At 41.2% G+C, this 21,615-nt stretch overlaps 1 protein-coding gene across 2 annotated transcripts in view; it reads left to right on the top strand.

Moving 5' to 3' along the window:
• GALNT18 (polypeptide N-acetylgalactosaminyltransferase 18) overlaps positions 1-21,615 on the top strand; it is a 385,548-nt gene that overhangs the window by 266,526 nt on the left and 97,407 nt on the right. For both annotated transcript variants that reach the window (XM_077820102.1, XM_077820101.1), the window contains exons 5-6: positions 1,943-2,140; positions 4,971-5,085. In XM_077820102.1, coding sequence (XP_077676228.1) covers positions 1,943-2,140; positions 4,971-5,085 — 313 coding nt within the window. The remainder of the gene's footprint in view (positions 1-1,942; positions 2,141-4,970; positions 5,086-21,615) is intronic.

Here is a 21,615-nt window from a genome sequence, read left to right as displayed (position 1 = left end):
GGGTTATTGTCTGCTGTAGTGGTTATTCCGGTAAATGCATGTTACTAAATTAGACAAGTGGAGCAAATTAGAGATTTATTGCCTCTGGTTAAAATTCATATCAAATTTATATGTGGACAGTATATTATTGTTCTCTTCCATTTTCATTTGATTTTTATCAATAGCTAGCGCACAGATGGTAAATAATCACTTAGGCATGGAGAAGCTCAGTAGAACAGGTCAGATGTGTAGCAAACTTAGTCCTGACTTTCTGTATGCAAAATTAAGGGGGTAATGCAAATTTTTTATATTATTTAGGGCCAGATTCTGTGGGTTGCTGAGCTGATCCGATGAGGTCCTGTGGTTTCTCAGTACTTCCCAGGATAATTCCATGTATTGTTCATCTGAACATAGAATATTCTTCGTATTTCTTTCACCATTGCATTTAACTGAACTTTAAAAAAAAATCTTAATGTTTTAAAAGCTCACAATAGTTATAAATGTCAGAAGAACCCTGGGAAAGGTTTTGTTGTCAGCACGATATTATAATTAACAGTATAAGAAAAGCAGATAGATGCCCCAATTCAGCAAGATATTTAAGTACGTGTAACTTTATATATTCAAATAGTTCCATTGAAGCCAATGCATTCACTCACCTGCATATCTGCTAAAGTACCTTGCTCAGTTGGGCCCTGAGCCAGTTAAGCCTCCAGGCTAAACCAGTATTTTGGGATCACCCCATTATTAATTGCTTAGGGCAGAGCAACTGCAGTTTGGATGGCCATGTGTGTGGGAGAGGGGGGCTTGGCAGGAGCTGGGAGAAAGATGGAAACATCTAAAGTTTAACCCAGTTCATGTGCACTGAATATATAAACATTTTTCATTTTCAGCAAAGGAATAACAAATGACATAGACTGCCAAGCTCAATACTAGTTTCTGAAAGACTTGTGCTGTTTATATTTAACTGCCAGCGGCTGGCTTTACAAGATACAGAAAAATTACATAACGATGTCTTGGCTCTATCTCAGATGTGCTCCTGGTGTTACGGTGGTCTCCTTAATGAATCATTTTAATTAGAAGCTAAATTGCATAAAACATGTCTGGGCAAAGGAGGGTGGATGATTCAGGGGTTAGGAGTGGGATACCAAGCCTTTCACTTTGAGATCATTGATTCCAATTCAATCCATGTTGATAGTGACCAAAAGTTGTTAGCATCTGAAGCTTTTCAGTGGCCTCTGTGAAATTAGTTGGTGATTTTAGCCTGATTCCTAGTGAAGAGTGACCACATCAGAGAATTATTATCACAACTTGCTCTGATACCTTTGTTGATGGACTTTGAATGACTTGGATGGTGCTGTCCAGAGATCAAGGGCAGAGTATCCTTGGGGCTGGAATATTTTTTTCATATTTACAGGTGGCCCAGCAGGTCAGAGATGAGGTTTATTGAGAGGGAGGGTAATGGGGGGAAGAGAGGAACTTCAGTGACTGGTCTATTACTACTGCACCTCTCATGAGCATTTAATTATGCAGTTGTCCAACTTACGTTTAGTTGCAGTGTTACTTCTGTATAAAAAGATAGTCTCTTTAAAGGGAAAAAAGTTTTTGTCCCTGGGATACTTCAGTTATTAACTCTGATCTTCTTGATGTCCTTGATCATAGAGATGGCCTGGAGACATCATCTTTATGTGGTAGCACGGATGTAAATGGTAACTGATAAGAAAGGTCTAATTTCTTCCATCAACAGACTAGAAAGGAATACCCAGTGCATGCTAGATTTAAAGTTACACTGTATACTTCAGGCCAAATCCTGCAGCCTCACTCAGGAAAACCCACACTTCAGTCAATGGGAGTTTTGCGTGAGTAACAACTGCAGAGCTTGCCCTTCAGATAATATAGAATATAGGATATGGTTGGCATAAGGGTTTTGCTTCTGTTTAAACAATCTCAGTATTTGTTCCTCTAGGGCTGAACCAGTGCTCACGAGGATAAAGGAAAACAGAAAAAGGGTCATTTCTCCATCATTTGATAACATCAAATATGATAATTTTGAAATAGAGGAATACCCCCTATCTGCGCAGGGGTTTGACTGGGAACTGTGGTGTCGATATCTGAATCCTCCAAAATCATGGTGGAAGCTGGAAAACTCAACTGCTCCGATAAGGTAACATGCACCTGTGACATGGGTTTGGGAATTGTGGAAAGTGCTCAGTTATATGTAACAAATAACAAAGGGCTGGCTGGCTACATGAACTTGATTTTAACAAGGACCAAGGGAGCTGCTTATCAAACAAACCAATGGTTAAATTAGAATAAATGTTCTCACTGTTCTCTGCCACTTTTACCATTGCTCCCTTAGATAATCACAAAAAAGTTGTACAGTCTCATGTACTTCATTTTTATGTAACAAGTCAGAGCAAATATAAAAAAGTAAAAGAGAAGACTTGAATGCTTGATTCAGTGTTGCCGTCTATAAATGTCGTCTGCTAATTTAATGGTAATGATCCAGAAAGACAATGCAGTTTGCAAGTGTATTGCAAAAAGGTACAACTGTCAGAGTGATGAATTGAAATCTGATCATTACATTTGTAGTTATATCACATAGTTGTACTATTATGTGTTATAATCACACACAAATCTGGCCCATAGATGTGGGAGCAAGGAATGTGTGAAAACCCCTATTTTTGTATGACCTAGCTCTGTACCTGCCTATTCTGTCTAGAGAACTGTTAAGCTGGTGCAGAAGAGGACCCCTGTCTACTCTATGGTATCAAGGGTAGCGTTGTCTCATGTAAATAAGATTGATGACCTCCAAGCAGTTCTCCATAGATCCTAGTTCTTCTTTCGATGCAGATCCCAAGGAGCTCACTGTGATCTCCCTTCTGGTTTCCCAAAAGCTTTTGCAGGAAGAGATGAGGTGGATGAGACTGAAGTACAAAAATTGCACCTTTGGAAGTGCTGGGGTGGGGCATCAGCAGGTGTCTCTTGCATTCTCTCACCCTGTCAACCTGAGAGCTATCTTTGATCCCACAGACCTGTCTTCTCTGGATGACCGCTCTATTTTGGAGCTGTCAGATGGAATTGTTGGCTCAGGGCTGCATTCGCCCACTCCATCTCCTTGGCCATCACTCTTTACGAAGGTGAGAGGAGGTCCTTAAAAAGGACTAGGAGTCAGGAGATCTGGATATGAATGCTAGCTCAGCCACAGACTTTGTATATAAGGTGGGGATAATAATATCCATCTCATACGGATACTGGAAAGCTTAATTAATGTTGGTAAAGTGCTTGAGAACCTCTGGAAGGTCCTGTAGCTGTGAAAAATATTATTTTTAATATTTTCTTGTTGACTTTTTGAAATAAAATAATTGCAGTTTAGAACAAAGAACTGGTCCTGGTTCTGCACTTCACCCAGTAATTACGTGATTCCTGATGGACAGGGATTAGATTTCACTTTACAATGATGGGCATTTAGATTTTCTCCTTGCAAAATCCTTAAATGAGATTGAGAGCTGGCCCTTTTCCTGGATTATTGTTTATTTTTGAGATACATTGTACAAAAGTGTCATGTAATAATAAATTAAGTTCAGCATGTGGATAGGTAGCTTTAGTAAGACCATTCTCCCAGTAACCAATACGTTATTACTTCAGGCACATAGTGAAAATACAACAGAATTAAAACAAAGGCAAAGGGATTCTTTCCTTCAAAAAAACATTCAGAGACCTTCCTATTCTGTGATAAATTCAGCACTATTTTTTTAGATGCTATAAGGTTGTCTCATATTTTCCTCATTACTAAATACGTCAAATATTTTCTCATTATGTTGAAGTGGTACAGTAATAGTGTAGGATAACACCACACAAATATATAAATCTGTACAAGGAGAGAATTTTAAGTTTTGTGATTAAGCAATCCTATAATCACATGAAAAGCAGATGTCTGCATTTAACACAGCTTGATTGTTCTCTTCCTGATAAATGCAGGATGATTTACCCTATACTCTTGCATTGCTCTGTGTCCTTTCATTAATATCCTGTTGTTCCCAGTGCTCCTTCTGCTCACACTATGACAAAAATGACATTTTTGTTTTTATCAGCATGCAAGGTAAGCTAAAAACACTGTAAAAACTAGATTAATTACTCTATATTCGCCTTCCCTCATAGCGGGGAAAATTATACTCTGTATAGTCGAATCTTCACCATTTTAAACGTGGTTCAGCATTCGTAAGACTGAGTGTCTCAGGATTTTGAAGCAGTAGGAAATTAGTATCAGTAGGACTGGGTGACTCAGTGTGATATGGAGACTCTCACCCCTAGGCCACAGATTCAGATTTGTCCCAGATTAGCAGTGGCTGATAGACATTCATATTTTACAGCATTTCAGTGAAAGGAGTGAGTTGTCTCATACTCACTTCTTGTGTCCATATTACAAAAGCCACCAAAAAAGGCCCTGACTCAAGAAAGCATCCATATTCACTAAGAGCTCTGAAGCAGATAGTTAATTTAAGCTTAAAGTTCAGCACACACTTAAATGCTTTCCTGACTAGGGGATGGATTTAAGCATGTGGTTAAATGCATTCCTTCATCAAGGGCAAAATTTGCACTAATTGGTACCCTTGTTGGCAGTCTACGTTGAGAACCCAAGAGCTGCAATAGAGACACTGCAACCCTCTGCCCACAAGAGCTGGTCTCTCCAAAACAGACCTGGGACACGTGGGCAAAACTTTGCAGGGGAGCATCACTCTTGTTGCTCATCCTGTACTGAAGGCTTCAGTTTTCAGCATTGTCAGTCTGGCACCTTTCAATTTGGTTTAAAAAACAAATAGCACAATAAGACAAAATTGGCCAAATCCATCTTGGGTGTAACTCCATTGCAGTCCACGGTCTTACACCCAGTATGGCCCAGTGACGCTAACTACAATCTGTTTGAGTGACAATAAAAAAGGAAGTAGCTTATGTGCTCTCTGACTGTTGTTTTCTGTTGTTCTGTTGTACAGAAGCCCTGCACTGATTGGATGCTTCATAGTAGACAGGGAGTACTTCCAAGAGATTGGCTTACTAGATGAAGGCATGGAGGTCTATGGAGGAGAGAACGTGGAGCTTGGGATCAGGGTAAGAAATGTAACAAACAACAAGCCCTGATAGTTTGTTCTTATAAAATGTGACTTGCCCCACATCATAGGTGAAGAAGCAGACAACAGATAGTAGAGGTAGTATGTGAAGGAGCTATATAACTGCTGTCCGTCTGTGCCATTATGTAATATACCAAGCCAGCCATAGAATCCTACACCTATGGGTTGTATACGGGAGGGACGGGATGAAAAGCAGTACTTGGGGAGGGGAGGAAACAAACATGATGTCATTTCACATAGCTGGTAGTGGTAGATGCTATGATGAAGCTTGGAGAAAACTTCTTTGCCCCACTTATAACGCTCAGCTATAGGGAGGTGAGGATTCTCAAAGATCTAATGGGGAAGGTTCTCCTAGATTCATCTGTTTATTTAAATTGGGGAGCTCACTTTGGAGATAGCATATTTGCCCTATGTTTCTGCTGTCTCCCCTCTGCCTTTACTGAGGAGTTAAGATATTCATAGAGTACTGAGTTTGCATAGTTCCTCGTATTTTCTCTTTCATCATACACTGTTCATTTATTTACCATTTGCAATACTCTGTGTGATTTGTGTATCTCATTCTGCCTCTCCTCATGAATAAATACCATCCTGAAAATGCAACATTGCTCAATTTAAGAGATTCTCTCAGTTTTTTGATACAAGTGAAAGACCGATTCTGAGTTACATAATTGGAGAAATGAAAAAGAGGTTCCATTTGCGTTACAAAATTAGATTTACAAACTCTGCTACTGAAATGTTAGCTGAACATATTGAAGTTTGTGTTTTGTGGCTGTCTGGTCTCTGGAATAAAGATATACACTAGCATAAAGACAAGGATGAATTTCTGTAAATAATGAGAAAATAACTTCAGGTAATGCGTTCAGACTGAGACATATTACAAAACCACTCATTTTCCACCTCTGACTTTCTGATAATCTTTTCCTCCCACTTGTTAGAGAGAAAGCATTATTGCAACAGAAGGGAAGGCAAGGCCCTTGCCAAGATATGTTACCCCCCTACTGGCAGGGAGTGCTAGAGGAGAGATGTGAGCATCCTGCCTTTGATAAAGCCAGTCTCTGCATGCTTAAGGAGAGGGAGCCTGAGTCCATTCCTAGAGCCAGATTTCTCAGCTCGACGTTGCTTGCTGAGTTTTAAACTTCGTGACACTGATTTTTAACTGAATGAGTTATTGTTTCTATGAGAGGGCAAAGAGTTTGATCAGTCGTACTTATGAGACTTTGATGATAATTTGTGTGACAGAATATGGCCCCAATGCTCTCAAGTAATGTACTAGCCTGTCCGGTCTGCTTAGTCCTTGTGGATGTTAACGGCTGAAAATCACTTTGATAGACAGGACTAGACAGATGCACAACATCCCCACCCCACCATAATTGAAATTTTGGAGTATACTGGATTACTGGAATAAGCCCCGACAGTGCTCTAATTTCTTAATATCTATTCTTCTGTCTCCAGGGAAGTGAAGCCTGACCTAAATAAAACACTTTCATGTTTGACATGCCACAATGTGCAAGGTAGCATAACATATATTGCTTCGTCCAGCTCTATTCTGACTCTGATCTGAGTTCCCAGCTGCATCAAAACATCTGTAATAGACAGATAGCTGAGCAGTTTATTAATGACTCTCCTCACTAGGCTCATCATAACCCAGATAATACCAGGATTAATATACATTTAAAATGCAATATTAGTGCTGCCAGGAATGTAATATTCTTTCTGAAGATGGTAGACTTTGCAAGTGTGCCTCTTCACTTAATCCACTGCTCCCGGTACAGACCTGAGGCCATGTGCTGCCTCGTGGCAAAATGCAGGTGCCTACAAAAAATGCTGTTGTCAGAATATTGTGGGAAATCATGTAATTTAGTTGCAGTCCCTAGCTCTACAGACTGCAGTGTTACTCCACAAAGCTGCCTTTAATTTTCTTTAGATAGAGGCATGCTGAAAACTATGGTCAGAGAAGGATTTAGCTCCAGATGGTCTTTCCCGGCTGGCTAACTACATTTTCTTGTCTCTGCAGCACCAGAGAGTAATTTCAAGACTTTCTGGATTGCTTTTAACAGCAGGGCCTAAAATGAATCACTTAATACAGGCTGTAATTGTTCAGCAGAAACATCAGCAGTTTGCATTTTATAGATACAGTATCAGTACAATAAATAACATTTTTATTTTAAAATTATAACCTCTACACCAGGGCGCAGATTGCGTCCTCTGTTTCATCTTTCATCTGTACTTTCCTTTTTAGCAGCATATGGCTTAATCCTGACATGTGGCACGCTTTACTATGTAGCCTTGGAGAATCAGCTACCATGCATGCCTGAGTAAACCCAGTAGCTGGCTTTCCAGGTTCCGAGGTATTGTGTACCACGTATCATACAATATGACGGAGCTCGTTAGCCAGCCAACTTCCTGAGTTTACTCTATGGTTTACCATAGCCAGGAAGTTGTGAGTAAAGTAAATACACAGTGGCTTGTTCCTATTCTGCATGCTGTAATGTGTTCACACAGTGAACAGATGGAATGCCAAGCAGCATTCCTTCCTTCCTCTAGGAAGTCTCCTGTGTGCTGCAAGCCTACATGACTCTACAGGCTCACCTGCCTGCAATAATGCTTGAACAGAATTGCCATCTTCTCCCTGGTAATGTCTTATAAATGTGGAGAATTCAATGTTATAGGGTGCTAGATTATGGGGGTACAATGTGGATGCACAGAAGACAGCATTAATGAGACTCTATTCCACCACCCCCCTCGCACTCGCCCATTCCATAGAGATTGCCATGGTGGGTCTCGGCAGCTCCTTGTGGAAGGAGGACTGTGAGTAGACCAAGGCAAGTACTGTGACCAGAGTCTCCATGTACTGTATGTATGTGGTGAGCCAAAGCCCTGTTTAGTGGGGAATCAGCAAGCCATGTCTGCTACTTTTTCCCATGTCTTGTGTTAGCAGCCGTGGCTGGTTCAAACTGAAAATTTATCTCTCAGCTCTGTGTCATTTCCATGTGGAACAAAGCCCTCTTACACTCCCCAGGATTAGTCTGTAATGGGCAAATCTTACCCTTTCCTCTGCAGCCATGAAGTGCCCTGCTCACAGCAGAATGGGTAGGAATGAGTCCTAAGTCAGTGTCATACACACACACTTTCAGACACTGTCACTTGGTGTAGTTTTACAATCATGTATTTTTTTAGTTGATTTTAGAAATTCATGAAAGACCCACATAGACTGCAGTGAAACGGACTATACACACAACACTGTCAAATGCACAAAATAACTGGAGGGGGAAAAACAGAGAAAATTACTCTTTTCCAGTTTCTTTGTGATAGTAATCTGAAGTGTTACTTTTAACAGTGTGAGGTAAAATGATTTTCAGGTAGAATATAATTCTGTTTTTAAATATGTTGGTTTCTCCTTAATTTCAGCTGTTAAAAGTTAACTGAACATGACATTTTTACTTTCTTGCCAGTTTTGTGAATGGAAAAGCGGTCATTTCTTGTCAGCATGGTTTCATGAAGCAAGAAACAATTTTGTTAACTAACTTTAAATCACGTGAGAGAAAGTTGAGAAACTGACAAAAATTGAGGATCTTGTGAAAAGCGTTCGATACTTTTTAAAGCAAACATTTTGCCAAAAATTATGAAAATTGTTTAGTTTTGCAGCATGAGTGCTGCCAGAACTAGTGATCTACGTGGCTACAGTGGCTTTGTATATAATTGATACTGAGACCTTGATGTAAGCAAAAATCATCTCTAAAATGCTATTGGTTTAGGAAACTACTTCATTACGTTGATGTTCTAAAGCCCAGTGGTACCAGAGACTAGTATTCTCTATTTTAAGGGCTGTCATTTCTATATGATTATCATTTTACCACAAGAAATGATTCTATTGAGAAAGAAAGAAAGAACTTGCCTCCACATTGTCATGCCTCCAGTTGTGTCAGTCATGACATCTGCAGCAGTTTGCTCTCCATGGTTTATTCTATTTTTGTGTCAAGCTTCCAGTGGAATAATTGTTTTTCCCCTGTTTAGCCCATGAATGCCCCAGCAGGTATCCTGCAGCTACAGCATGTATAATTATACATACAGACAACATTTCCAGTTTGCCAGTGAATCATTTTTACACTATTTCTGGGCAGAGAACATGTTATTCAAAGCTCCCACAGGAAAGCCGATGATTAATGTAACACCGGCAGATATGTGGTGTAGCATCCCTTTAACATACATTAAAGAGCAAGATGTATTTTAGCTTTCCACTAGAGGCTTTTTGCATTGCCTGCACCGGTGTGGTCCCGTGTTTGTAAATGGACAATAATGTTAACATCTTGATGCTCCAACAAAGGAAATTACTGCTTGCAATGATAAGGAGAGAAATAACACAGCTGAAGTCAACACACATACTCACAAATCAGTGGTTACAGGAGAGAGACTCATTTATTAGTGCCTTATCATAAGATAGCACAAAGTTTAATACTTTAAGGGCAGCTAAAAGTGGTACTGTAACCTCTGGTATCATATAATGTCTCGTGTAGTTGTACAGACCCTTCACTTCACTGCAGTTCTGACTGGGTCCCCTGATGTAGTGCAAGATCTATCATTAATGCAAGAGTTTCTGACGCTGGCATAGGGCACCAGCGACTGGAAAGAAGTCTAAAAAAACTGCATGAAAAATGAGCAGTCACAGTATCTTGTCACACAAACATTAAACCTCTGGTAATTTGCATTGGTTATACACTTTGTTTCCCACCCCACTTTCAGGATAAAAGATGATTTCTTCTGCTTCGTATTTATGGCATAAATTTGGCAATAGAGTGACTTAAGTATCAATTATTTCACTTTGCCTAGCAGCGAGATGGATACATTTGAGAAACAACTGATTGAAGCTCTTTGCCTTCAGTGACCCTGGAAGCATGTTATCTCCTAGTAACACAAGCCTTGGAGTGGTTTACTGTAATTATAAAACAGCATCCCAACATACATAGTTTAACAATACATTGTAAAAGTTTTACGGTTTGTGAAGATAAGTACAAAATTAATCCGTGCAGAACAAAACAATTTAAAAAGTACATAATGAAGCAATTAGCTAAAAGGGAGAGGAAAACACTGACAATTTAATATGGAAAGATTCTTTACATGTATTACTTTTTCCATGAGGACGTTGTATAAAGGCATAATTAATGTGAAGCGAGGCCTGTAAGGCAATTAATGAAGACTTCAAAAGTAAGATTTAAGGAATAATTTACATTTTAAAAATTGAGGACCAACGCTAGTTATGTTGAAGCTTTTCATTTTTCTTTTAAAAAAAAATCTTTTAGCTTTCCCTTTTGTCTTTTTCTGGTCCTATTGCAGCTTACCCTTAGAATTTTCAGCTTGGGTGTGAGAATGGTTACCGTCACAAACACGTTCAAAACTTGGTCCAAAATAAAAGGGAAGGCACCAGGACAGAGAGAAATGAGAATAGTCTCCCAAGAAACCACATCACTTTGGTCATTTCATACTAAGGGACAGTCCTGTGATGGCAAGGGAATGGATTAACTAATCTAAATGATTTTTTCCACCTCTAAATTCTCTGATCTAATTTCTACGAATGCTTCTTCGAGCTGCCACTAACACAGAATAAAGACAGTTTCACATCAGTGCAAAGTTTCTTGTTAATTTCTGCTTGCTGTAATAAATGCTAAGGTCTTGATTCTTTGTAAAGTTCTGCTCTGTGCACAAATGAAAGCATGCGGACAAACTAAGAACATATTCTACATTAACTCTGTAATTCCCAGCCTTTCCTATAGCACATATATCCTGAATCACCAACTGAATGAACTCCCCTCACACCGCCCAAGACATTGTGTTTAGATCGACTCTTTGGGCAGACTCCTTCCAAAGGAGGCTGATATTGAAAGAACCTAATTGAGTTCCAGTTTAAAGTTTTGTCTTCATGTATCAGCAGGGTGTGCAAACCTGGACTTGGGCTTTCTGCAAACCTTGTATGGAATATGGCATGAGCAAAATCCTCAGTTAAAACACTGTGATTTCAATGGACGTTTTGTCTGAATAACAATTTGACCCAATGAGAAACGTTTAATAATAGGTTTACAGAGATCTTTCCCTAAAACACACTACAACCAAAAAGCAGTCAGTGCCTGAACCAAAGCCCATTGGGGAATCAATGGAAGTACATATACTGATTTCAGTGCGCTTTGTATCAGACCTTTAAACCCTACTACTTTCCACAATGAGCTGTTAGATGAAAAAAAATATGGAACCAAGAAATCACAGAACTACCATCATCACACATGGAAAAATTCATCGCTCCGTCACTTTCATTTGGGTTGCATCCCATTCACCCATCTGGATGTGGTCTGTTTACATTGGAAGGGGCAGAGAACTTTTCTTCATACTTGTCTGTAAAATACCAAGCTCACTGTTGGCGATTCATAAATAATTAACAATAACGACAAAAAAACCTTAGGTGAAACATAAATGTCCACAATCTACAAATATTTTATATGGTAAATTGTTCCAAACATTCATGTTGAAGATAAGGGACTATCTGTTGGGACCCACAAAAATAATGAAATCACACTGGCTGGGGTTTTTTTCTGCAGGATGTTTGTTAAAATACAAAGAATGCTTCCTTTTCTGAAGACTTCAGAGAGACTAGAAAATACTTTAGCTTTTTGAAAGGTCCTAACAAACTATTTAATTATTAAAGAGCCTTGTCTGGAGTCCAAATATAATGTTTGTCATGAACAAGGCCATTTCGGTTTTCTGAGAGACTGTATGACGAGTATGAATTCAGCAACTATGGTACATGCTAATGAACTGCTTAGTGTCGTGCAGAATTTGTTTTTGATTAGTTTAAGCTACAGCAACATGAAAGGAACACTCAGTGATTAAAGAGACAAAAAAGGAACACTTTTAATGAACAAGTGGTGCATCTTCATATGTCGAAGTATAAATTAAATATTCTAAAGGGGATGAGCTTCAATGCAGTAGCTGATTTGATTGAACGTTTGTGAATTCAGACACAGTTAAATGCACTTGAATGGGATTTATCCAAGGACAGAGATTTAGAAATACGTAAAGTAAGTAGAAATGTGGACCTTTTTCATCTGAGGAAGGTTTTCTGGCTCTCAAAATGGAAATTCCGGGTTTTTTTAATATTTAAAAAGTGCTGTTTGTAATCCCTTCCCCTTAGCTGTTCTTATGACATCTGCATCTAACAGAATAGGGACCAGATTCACCAAAGCCAACTTGGGGGTGTATCCATTATCCCTCCTTGTGCCAGACTGATCAAAAGCGAGATTCCATCTGTTGTTACTGTCTCAGTCCTCTTAACATTTTTGATTAGGAAAGGGGTGCAGAGCAGCTATCTATTATGGTTAGGCTACCCCTGGATCATTCTGAGAGGATCCCGTGTATCAGTGCATAAGCTGTCATGGCCATGCCCCTTCCATGGCCAGGACTATCCAATTTTGGGCTGCCTTATCAGCTTGATGGAGTGGAGGTTGCTGCTGATTTTTGGTTCTGCAATTTTTCTCTCTCCCCTGTGAGTTTTCTAAGTTTTACTCCTGCTTGTATTACTGTTGAGGAAAGCCCTATATCTAGACATTTTTAATGGTTTATATACAGTGGTGTGAAATCATTAGTGAGTAAAGCTTACCCGTGGCCCTAGAACCAAGAAACAAACCTCAGACAATAGCATATATTGTAATCTTAAACGCAAATTGGAGGTAAAGCCTCTGGAAAGTTTATGATTAAATCACTCCATGCAGCTGTGTTTTTGTTTAATTGAAAATGTTAATTTATTAATTCATTATCAAGGGTATGTTGTGGGGATCAAATTCAGGCTCTGGACTACAAAAAGCCAGATGGGGAACTGTGTGGTACAACTGGGGGCTCTGATCCCTACTTCCCCAGACCCTGGGATGCTGAACTCCTCAAATTCTCCACATGTGGAGCTATGGAGAGCCATTCCTGACTGTTCCTAAGGAGTTAGCGGGGTCTGATGTGTATTTTTACATGGATCTGATCATCCATCAGCCATGACACATGCTTTCTTCCCTGGAGTTCCACATGCCATTGGCAAAGGAAATTTGCCAGGGCATCTGTTTGAGTATGAGGACCTAAAGCTGGACGGACTACGGGTTTAGGATCCTAGTAGTAGTCTTTTGTGCCTTTGATGACCCGTGTTGCTGAATTAACTCTGGCCCTGGTAGGGTGGATGGAACTGTTTTAATATTCTCATCTGTTCTCAGGTGCTGACAGCGTGCTTAGCATCGCATAAGTCATAAGGGCAGAGGCCAAACCTGGCCCAGTACTTAGCAGTACCATATTTACTGGCAGGATTTCGTGTTTGTGGGCCTTGAGGAAGAAGTGAGTTTTAAAATGGGCCTCCTCATTCCTTGCAGAGAGTGTAGTGTTTGGGAATGGCTAAGGCTTGGAGTCCCAAAGGATCCAATCTGGTTGATCTTTTTGTTCAGTGTGAAGCCCCTAGGAGGCATGTTTTGGCTACTGTGTCATCAGAAAGCTGATAATCATCTGTGAGTCTCCTGTTCACCTGACCAAGACAGAAACTTTCCCTGACTTCCCCAATATCGGTAGGAGTCTGTGACCTCTATGAAATCCAGTGTGTTTAAGTTTAATCCAGAGTTGTTGCTGGGAGGCAGGTGAAAGCATTTTTAAGAACAGGCAAAGCCTTTGATTGCTCCTTCAGCTGATGGCTTCTGCCTGTCTGTTGTCCAGGAGGTTTTCAAACTTGGAGCCTTACTAGATTGATTTCTGCTCTTGGATTCCCAGACAGTAACAATGGTCCAAAGTGCCTCCTTTCATCTGCACCAGACTAAGAGGTAGTGCCCATTTCTTTTGGATGCACATATTATTTCCATGGTAGTTCATGCCTTTGTCTCTTATTGCCTCCCTCTCTGTAGGGGTATCCTGTAAGACTAGTCTGCAGCTTCAACTAGTGCAGAGTGTGAGCAAACACATGTGCTGAGCAGGGATGGTGTGGAAGCTGGGGATAGATGGTTCTCAGTAGCTGGATCTCACCTCTCTAACTTGCGTGTATATCTGAATATAGTAGAGTGACATATAGAACCATCTTTCTGAGATGATGCTTGAGAAGATGCTTATTGCAGGCTTTGGAATCTTCTTCACCAGTGCAGCGTTGTGGCTGGGATTGGTCATCTCTCTTCCTTTCAGCCTCGCTTAGTTGGTGGCAGTGGCAGGATGCAAAATACCTGTTTCCTGTGTGAGAAGATGTTGTGTGGTACCATTCTAGCCTGTCTGCACACGAGTGCACACAAATGTAGGGCCACGAGGATGGGTGCCTTATCAATGTACTGTTAGTAATAATCATTACCAGAGAATGCTGCGACATGGAGTGTGTCTCTGTCTCCACATAGCCATTAGTTTCTTTACTGATAAACTGCAGATTTTGTAAATGAGATTGAACCCTCCCTTTTTTCGTAGACCAGTTTCCTTCAATTGATATTCGTGCCGCATCTTCCAGTACAGCCATGTATTTTCCTTTGGTTAGGTTACAACCTCAGCTGATCTTAGCCCTCTGAAGACAATGCTTTTTGCTTCACAGGCATTCGAAATCTCCCAGGCACTGTTGGTATGCCTGACATTGCTTTGAAATTCTTCCAAGACAGACCATTCTGCCACCTCGCCATAGCTGTGAAGAAACCCGTTTGAAAGGGGGAATCCTCTAAGTACTTCTTGGGGTTATTCTGATTGCTTGAACCTCCTCAGGGAGCCATGCCAAGAGCAAGCATTTGATTCAAAGGTTCTCCTTGCAAAGGAAAATTCAGAAGACTTTGTACTGAAGGAGGGTTTGGGTTATTTTTAAAGGATAACCCCTATCGTAGATTTTTAACAAAACACTTTGTGCAGTGAATCTGCAGTATTAGAATTCATAAATAACTCTTGTAAAGCAAACAGCAGAGGGGAAACACCCAGCAATAATAGGGCCTCCAACAAAAGCCTTTTAAAAACATCCCCTTCCATTCTGCTGAAGACATGAAAATACTCCCTGAGGCTGCTCCTCCTTGTCCAGGCAAAAACCTTCAGTAATTCCTACAGGGAAAGCCTCAATGAGATTGTTTTGCAAAGACACCTGTTGCAAAGCTGAATACAGTAGAACCTCAGAGTTACGAACACCTTGGTAATGAAGGTTTGTTCGTAACTGAACAAAACATTATGGTGGTTCTTTCAAAAGGTTACAACTGAACAGTGACTTAATACAGCTTTGAAACTTTACTATGCAGAAGAAAAATGCTGCTTTTAACCATTTTAATTTAAATTAAACAAACACAGTTTCCTTACATTGGCAAATTTTATTAAAACTTATTTTTAGTAGTTTGTTTAACCGTACTGTCCAATATTGTTGTGTTGCTGTGTTTTTGGGTTTTTTGGTCTCTGTTGCTGCCTGATTGCTTACTACTAATTCCAAATGAGGGGTGTGGTGTACTCGGCAGTTCGTAACTGGTGTTTGTAACTTTGGGGTTCTGCAGTATTAGGCATTGTTGTTTATCACTCGATTGCAGTCTGTATTCTTCTGTAGACATGGTAGCTTCAAAAGTGTGTACATACATGTAGAAATTGCATATGGAATCCTTTATCACATTATACATCGTGTCCTGCTGCAAGGGATCCCCCCGAGAACTAGCAATTTCTAGCTCTTGCCACCATATATAAATTATCTGCCTCACCAACAGTAAAAGGTGCTCTGCTTCCTTTAAACCATAGTTGTTGGAGTATCTTCAAGTATCTTCCCTTCCACTTATATAAGAAGGCTTTTAAATGAGCATTGCTGATCACCTGTCCTTGCCATGTAAACGTATAGGGCCACATCTGTGGCCCTGCTCTGGCTGCTTTCCCAGCCATTCCTGTGGTGTAGTGTATCCATAAAGCTGGTTTGACTGGCTACTTGAGAATTTCCCCTTTTATAGGGCTACCCATAGGGGTTATAAGGGGCATGTTCTGGAAAAAGGGAGGATGGCTGAACTCAGTGATTCCTGACTATGTGAACTCACCCTTTGGGACCATTGACAGCCAGTGTAAGAGAGAGCAGTTCTGAGTAGTCCAGGACATCTTAGATCTTTAAGCCACTTTTGCCCTCCCTACCCCGTCAGTATTTTGCACTGATCACTTTTCATACAGATTGGAGGATCTGGCCCATAGGCCCAAGCAGTCAGGTATGCTGGTCAAATCAGGAGAATTACCAATATGGCTGCCAGCACAATTGGGTGCAATCTTCATGTTTTGACTTTTTGATGATTTTTTTTTCCTTTAATCTCCTCTGTTGTTCATAGTCCATATTTGGATGATAGGTACCCTTGAGGTCCTAACCACTCTTAGGAACAAATTCTGTTCAGTTACTTTGGTGTTAATCTGAAACAATGCCATTGACTTTAGCCCTTTATAGATCTGTGGGACTACTCACAAACTAAGGTACCACTCAAGATGAATAAGTCTGGCAAATGTGGCTCTAAGGTCACAGTTTTCCTGTGGCAGACCCATGAATAGAACTAAGATCTCCCAACTCTCTTCCTTAACCACAAGATCTGCCTCTTCCCTGTGCTTATCTCCAACCAGAAATAGACCCTTGATGTGATGGCAAAGCCTGTTTAATTAAACAATTGTTTGTTCTTTCTCTCTGCCTTTCCTTATTGTGTATCTAATGACCCACCATCCTATGTTTTTAGTGAGGATTGAACTATGGACCTGCAACTCCAAAGCACAAGAGCTAAAGAAGTAAATCCACTAGCTGATAGTTATAGTAATCTCTTATCTTCTTATTCAGACCAGCCACTGGAGGGTGACAGACACACATTGTGCTTGTATAATTACACGTAATTTCAGGGGGTTACACAGAACATGGCATAAAGTATACATGCTTCTATTTATAACTGAAAATAATTGTATAATATGTATAATTTCATTGTTCCCTTCTTGGAGTCTCTTTGAGCTGAAGTTCAGATGCAGTATAAGTAAAGCATAACAAATAATAATACTTTGTATTTCCGTGGGCGTTCTACCATGTATTGCAAGGAGAAGTAGGATTGTTCCCTTTACAGTTTTCATTCAGGGATCTCATAGGACATTATAAATATTTAGGACCAACTCCTGGATTCCTTGAACTCACTGTTGGTTTTGCCATGGATTTCAATGGGATCAGGAATTGGCCTTTGCAAATAGCCTCCCAACTTCCGGTGAGCTGGGTCTGTGAGAAGAAAGTTACCTTTCTTCTGACCAAAAGCTGCTAAGTTCAGAGATGTTAGTGCAGCTCGTCTCGCCTATGGGTCTGTTGGCTTTGTGCCACAGATCAGCACTTCTATAACCAGGTTGTTTTAGAACAAATTCTGGAGGGCATAAGTAAAATGGATAATGTGGGAAGCGAACATAACAAAGGGCAAAGAAATTCTGGGTGGCAGTACTGGGCCAACTTGTGAGTTCCCTATTTCAGCTGTAATAAAGGAAGAATCAGGAAAACCAAAGACCGCTGGTCAGACGGTTTTATACTTGTGACCTGTTTAGAATTTACTGGCCAGCAAAACTCTAATCCCAGTCAAAACGCTTATTCTCTTCGGCTTGAATTTTCAAAGAAGTTTAAGGGAGTTAGACACGGACATTCCATTGAAATTCCATGGGAACTGAGTGCCTAACTCCCTTAGGCTCCTTTGAAAATCACAGCCTTGGAGGCCACCTTGCATTTTTGTTTTGGTGACAGGCCCCCTCTGTGTGTGTGCAATGAAAGGGTTCGGGCACAGGGACTCTGTTCTCACCTTGATAATTCCTGCAATAGTGTCCATTCACTAAAACTCAGTGCGCTCTTCTGAGTGCCCTCATTGCTCCCTGCTAGCACCCTGGGGCACAGGCCATTCTAGTGGAGAGTAAGAAAGTGGTTGGACCATGACTTGGCCCCCGTACCTGCCAGAAGAGCTGGCCAGCTGAATGGGGGAGTTTGTGCTACATCCCCTTAGTGAGTGAAGGAGCCAGCGCACACACTGTTTGTGCCTCTGGGTGCTCTGTGAATTTGTGCCTCCTGCTCAGACAGCATGCTTGTATGCTGCTCCCAATACAGGACTGTGGCTAATAGCCCTGTAGAGACTCTATAACCTGATGTATGAGCCCCAGATATTCAAATCATGTTTCTTTCTCACTTCTTTAGTACAAGAATTAGTAACTGAGTGGCATAGTTTCACCGTGATACATAGATGCTATAAAGGCACATTGTCAGCCACATCTGAACCAAATGCTAATCACATTTTCATGTATTCCAGGAGACTTTTTTCCTTATAAATAATTAAGTTTGGTTTAGAATCTGCCTTGCACAACTATCCCATTTTGTCAGCACCTGTATTGACAGCTCCTACTTAACATTAAGATTTTAAGTGAATTCATGCTTCTTGCAGCAGTGTAATTAATTATTCTTCACAAACAGAAGACTGACAGTGTGTAGGAAAGAAAGGGAAGGCTTATAGGTTTGATTAATTGGAGTTTACTGGGAGACTGGGTAATTGTTGTTTATAAACCATATTATAATATTTGTTACATCAGTGTGTGTGTGTGTGGTAAAATTAGAGGAGACTGAGCCTAAAATTTCAGATCCAGGTTCAAACTCTTCTGATGTTCAGCCTGCTGTAGAAATTAAGGTTTTTTTTAGCCTATTACAGAGCTGGAGTTTAGATCTGACTTCGAGCGTCCCCAAATTTTGGAAGAGTTCAGATGTAGGATTTGGAACAGGCCCATTCTTAATTAAACTCAACTGAAGGTTGTCATAGGAAGAAAGGTGATGCATGAATCCTGTCTTAGTGAAACTTATGGCCATCCTACATCTTCCGTGGCTTTTTTATATTAATTTGAACAGTGTACACAGAATAACTCAGTTTTTTTAAACAATTTATAACTGGGTATCAATGCTGTACTGAGAAGTGGCGGAGTTTGAAGGCAGACACAGTGTGAGCAAAACCTGATATTTCACATTTATGATCTATCTTAGAAAAGGCAGGTGAACTACTTAGAATTGTATTTTTCAGAAACTAATATTTCTTGGTAGCTTTTAAAACTGGATTGTCTGCTTTATATTCTGTTTAGAAATATATAAGAGAACAAAAATGTTATTTTCAGGTTATTTATTTCATGCCAGAACAATTACCTGGTTCCTGTTAAATATTCATGGTGATTGTCACAGTTTTTCACTGGGATTGGTTATATTTATTCCCCTTACAGGATTCCAAGTCCTTAAGGCAAAGATGTGCAAAAGTCTTTTAAGCTGCTTTCTCATTTGACTGTACCATGGGATCATGGGGTGGCTCATCATCCAGTGAGCTCAAACAACGAGGCTGTATCTCTCCTCCCAGCATATGCTGAACGTAATTAGGCACCAGTCCAGAAAAGGCTTTGTAAACATTCTGAATCCATGCCACATTCCTTCAGTCTCAGAAGCTGCCAAGTGCCGAAATGCTGTATTCAATCCAGTTGCCTAAATATATAAAATGAATGGCTGAACTAAGTGTCTTCCTGGTAGAGTATATGCATATAGGATGGACAGACTTGGAGAGGTTCAGTTTTCAGTTCCAGAACCTGATGATCTGCCAACCCACCTTCCGTACTCCCTAGGGAAGGGAAACAAGAGTGTGAACTCTTCTGGGCTAGCTTCACTGGGAAGGAGCCATCCTTCCTCTCTTCTTGTCCTATTGGGAGGGGATACCAAAGGCCAGGGATTTCCAGTGGTGGTGTTACAACTTGATGGTGTTCATGTCATAATGCAAGCACAAGCACATCCCAATGAAACTCTGTTCTTCTTCGAGTAGTGTCCCTGTGGGTGCTCCACTTTAAGTGTCTGTGTGCCCCTGCACCTCTATTTGGAGATTTTTGGTAGCAGTGTCCCTTTGAGCCCCCGCATGGTTGAGCCTGCGCATGTGCTCTCCCTCGTGATCTGCCTCCAGGCTATTTAGTACTGCACTGGCGAACCCCCCCACCCTTCTTTCTGTACCGCCTTTGGCCTCTGACAGAAGGAGCAGTTGTCCCTTCCTTTTCTGTGTCGTTAGCATAAGTAGTGTTTGTTTTGTTACCTTTGTTCTCCCTAAAAGTACTCAGGCTAGTGTTTTTATTTTATTTTATTCCTTTGGTTTAAAAAGAAAAGAGAAAAAGGAAAAGAACTTCACTTTCCTTCCCTGTCTAGGGGCATTCTAGTAGACTCATAATTATTATTAATTTTTTTTAACTGAAAAAGAAAGGGAAAGACGATGTTCTTCTGCATATTCCTCCCTGCTAGAAGATGAAACCCCCCTGCCCAGGGGCTTGGCTAGCTCTCTCTGCTCCAAGCAGTGCCCCTCCTGCCAGTTCCTGTAATAGCCAGACTCTCACTGTGCCTGGGAGACCCTCACAGAAGTGCTTTACCTGCCACACCTAAAACTGCAGCCTCACAGAAGCTGGGAGCTGAAGTAAAAATTCCTCCCTATAGAGAAAACACTTTGTCTGCAGGGGACTCTGCTGGGTTTTCACCCCGGATCATCCCCGGAGCCTTCACGTCAAAAGGGGTCGAGTGGTGAAGAGAGAGAGAGAAAAAGAAGAGGAAGCCACCAGCAGACTCCCCCTGGAAAGGCTCGTCCGAGCAGCTGGCCAGCCAGAGGGGTGTTTCTCAGTGCAGCCACCTCGGTATGGATCCCCGAGCAGCTGGCCAGCCAGAGGGGTGTTCCCCAGTGTGGCCATCTTGGTAGGACAATACCAGCAGAGGAACCTCCTGCTGTGAGCTCAGCTACCGCTGGGGGTCAGGAAGCTCTGGAAGCTGAAACCTGAGAAGGGGCTTCCTGCTTTGAGTTCTGCTCTCCACATGACAAGGGGCTTCTGTAAGCTCTGTACTCTAGGCAACTACTGCACGGAGAGGGCACAATTACCACCGTACCATCGGTACAAGAGCGACACAGAGAAGCCCTGCTGTGAGCTCTGCTTCCGCACAGAGACACCAGAGGCTTCCACCATCATGCTCTGAGACAAGGGTAGTGTCCCCTAAGGAGAGCGGGCAATTACCGTTCCATCTCTAAAAAAAGTGGCACCAACAAACTTTTTGTACTGGGCAAAACTCTCATCTAGCGAGTGCTCTGCCCAACTATCGGTACTGACAATGTACCATGGACCCTCCTCTGTGGTACCCTAGAGACCTGATGATTGGGGAAGAACCACAATCCCCAGTACTTGGTACCAGGACCCCAGTATCGAGCACATCCCGGCACCCAGAATCGCTCTTAGCACTGGGCTGTATACTGCCAATACCCCAGTCAGCTGCACCCTTACCCACTGACGAATCTGACACTGTCCAGAAGGAGATCATTCCCTGGCCCCTCAAGGTGGCCCACCACCACAATACAAGGGTTATCCCCAATTCCCTCACGCCAACTGCCCATGCCTGCCTTCCTGCCTCTCCCTCCCAAGACCATGTTGTAACTCTTCGGGTATGTACACACACATGGCGTGTCTGTCTCCGGTGTCTCTATGGGAGAGTCCACCAGATGGTTTGCTA

This window comes from Eretmochelys imbricata, chromosome 6 (genome assembly GCF_965152235.1).
Source record: "Eretmochelys imbricata isolate rEreImb1 chromosome 6, rEreImb1.hap1, whole genome shotgun sequence".
Classification (NCBI taxonomy): Eukaryota; Metazoa; Chordata; order Testudines; family Cheloniidae; genus Eretmochelys; species Eretmochelys imbricata.
The sequence above is the reverse complement of the archived record's forward strand: the minus strand, read 5'-3'. Positions and strand labels throughout refer to the sequence as shown.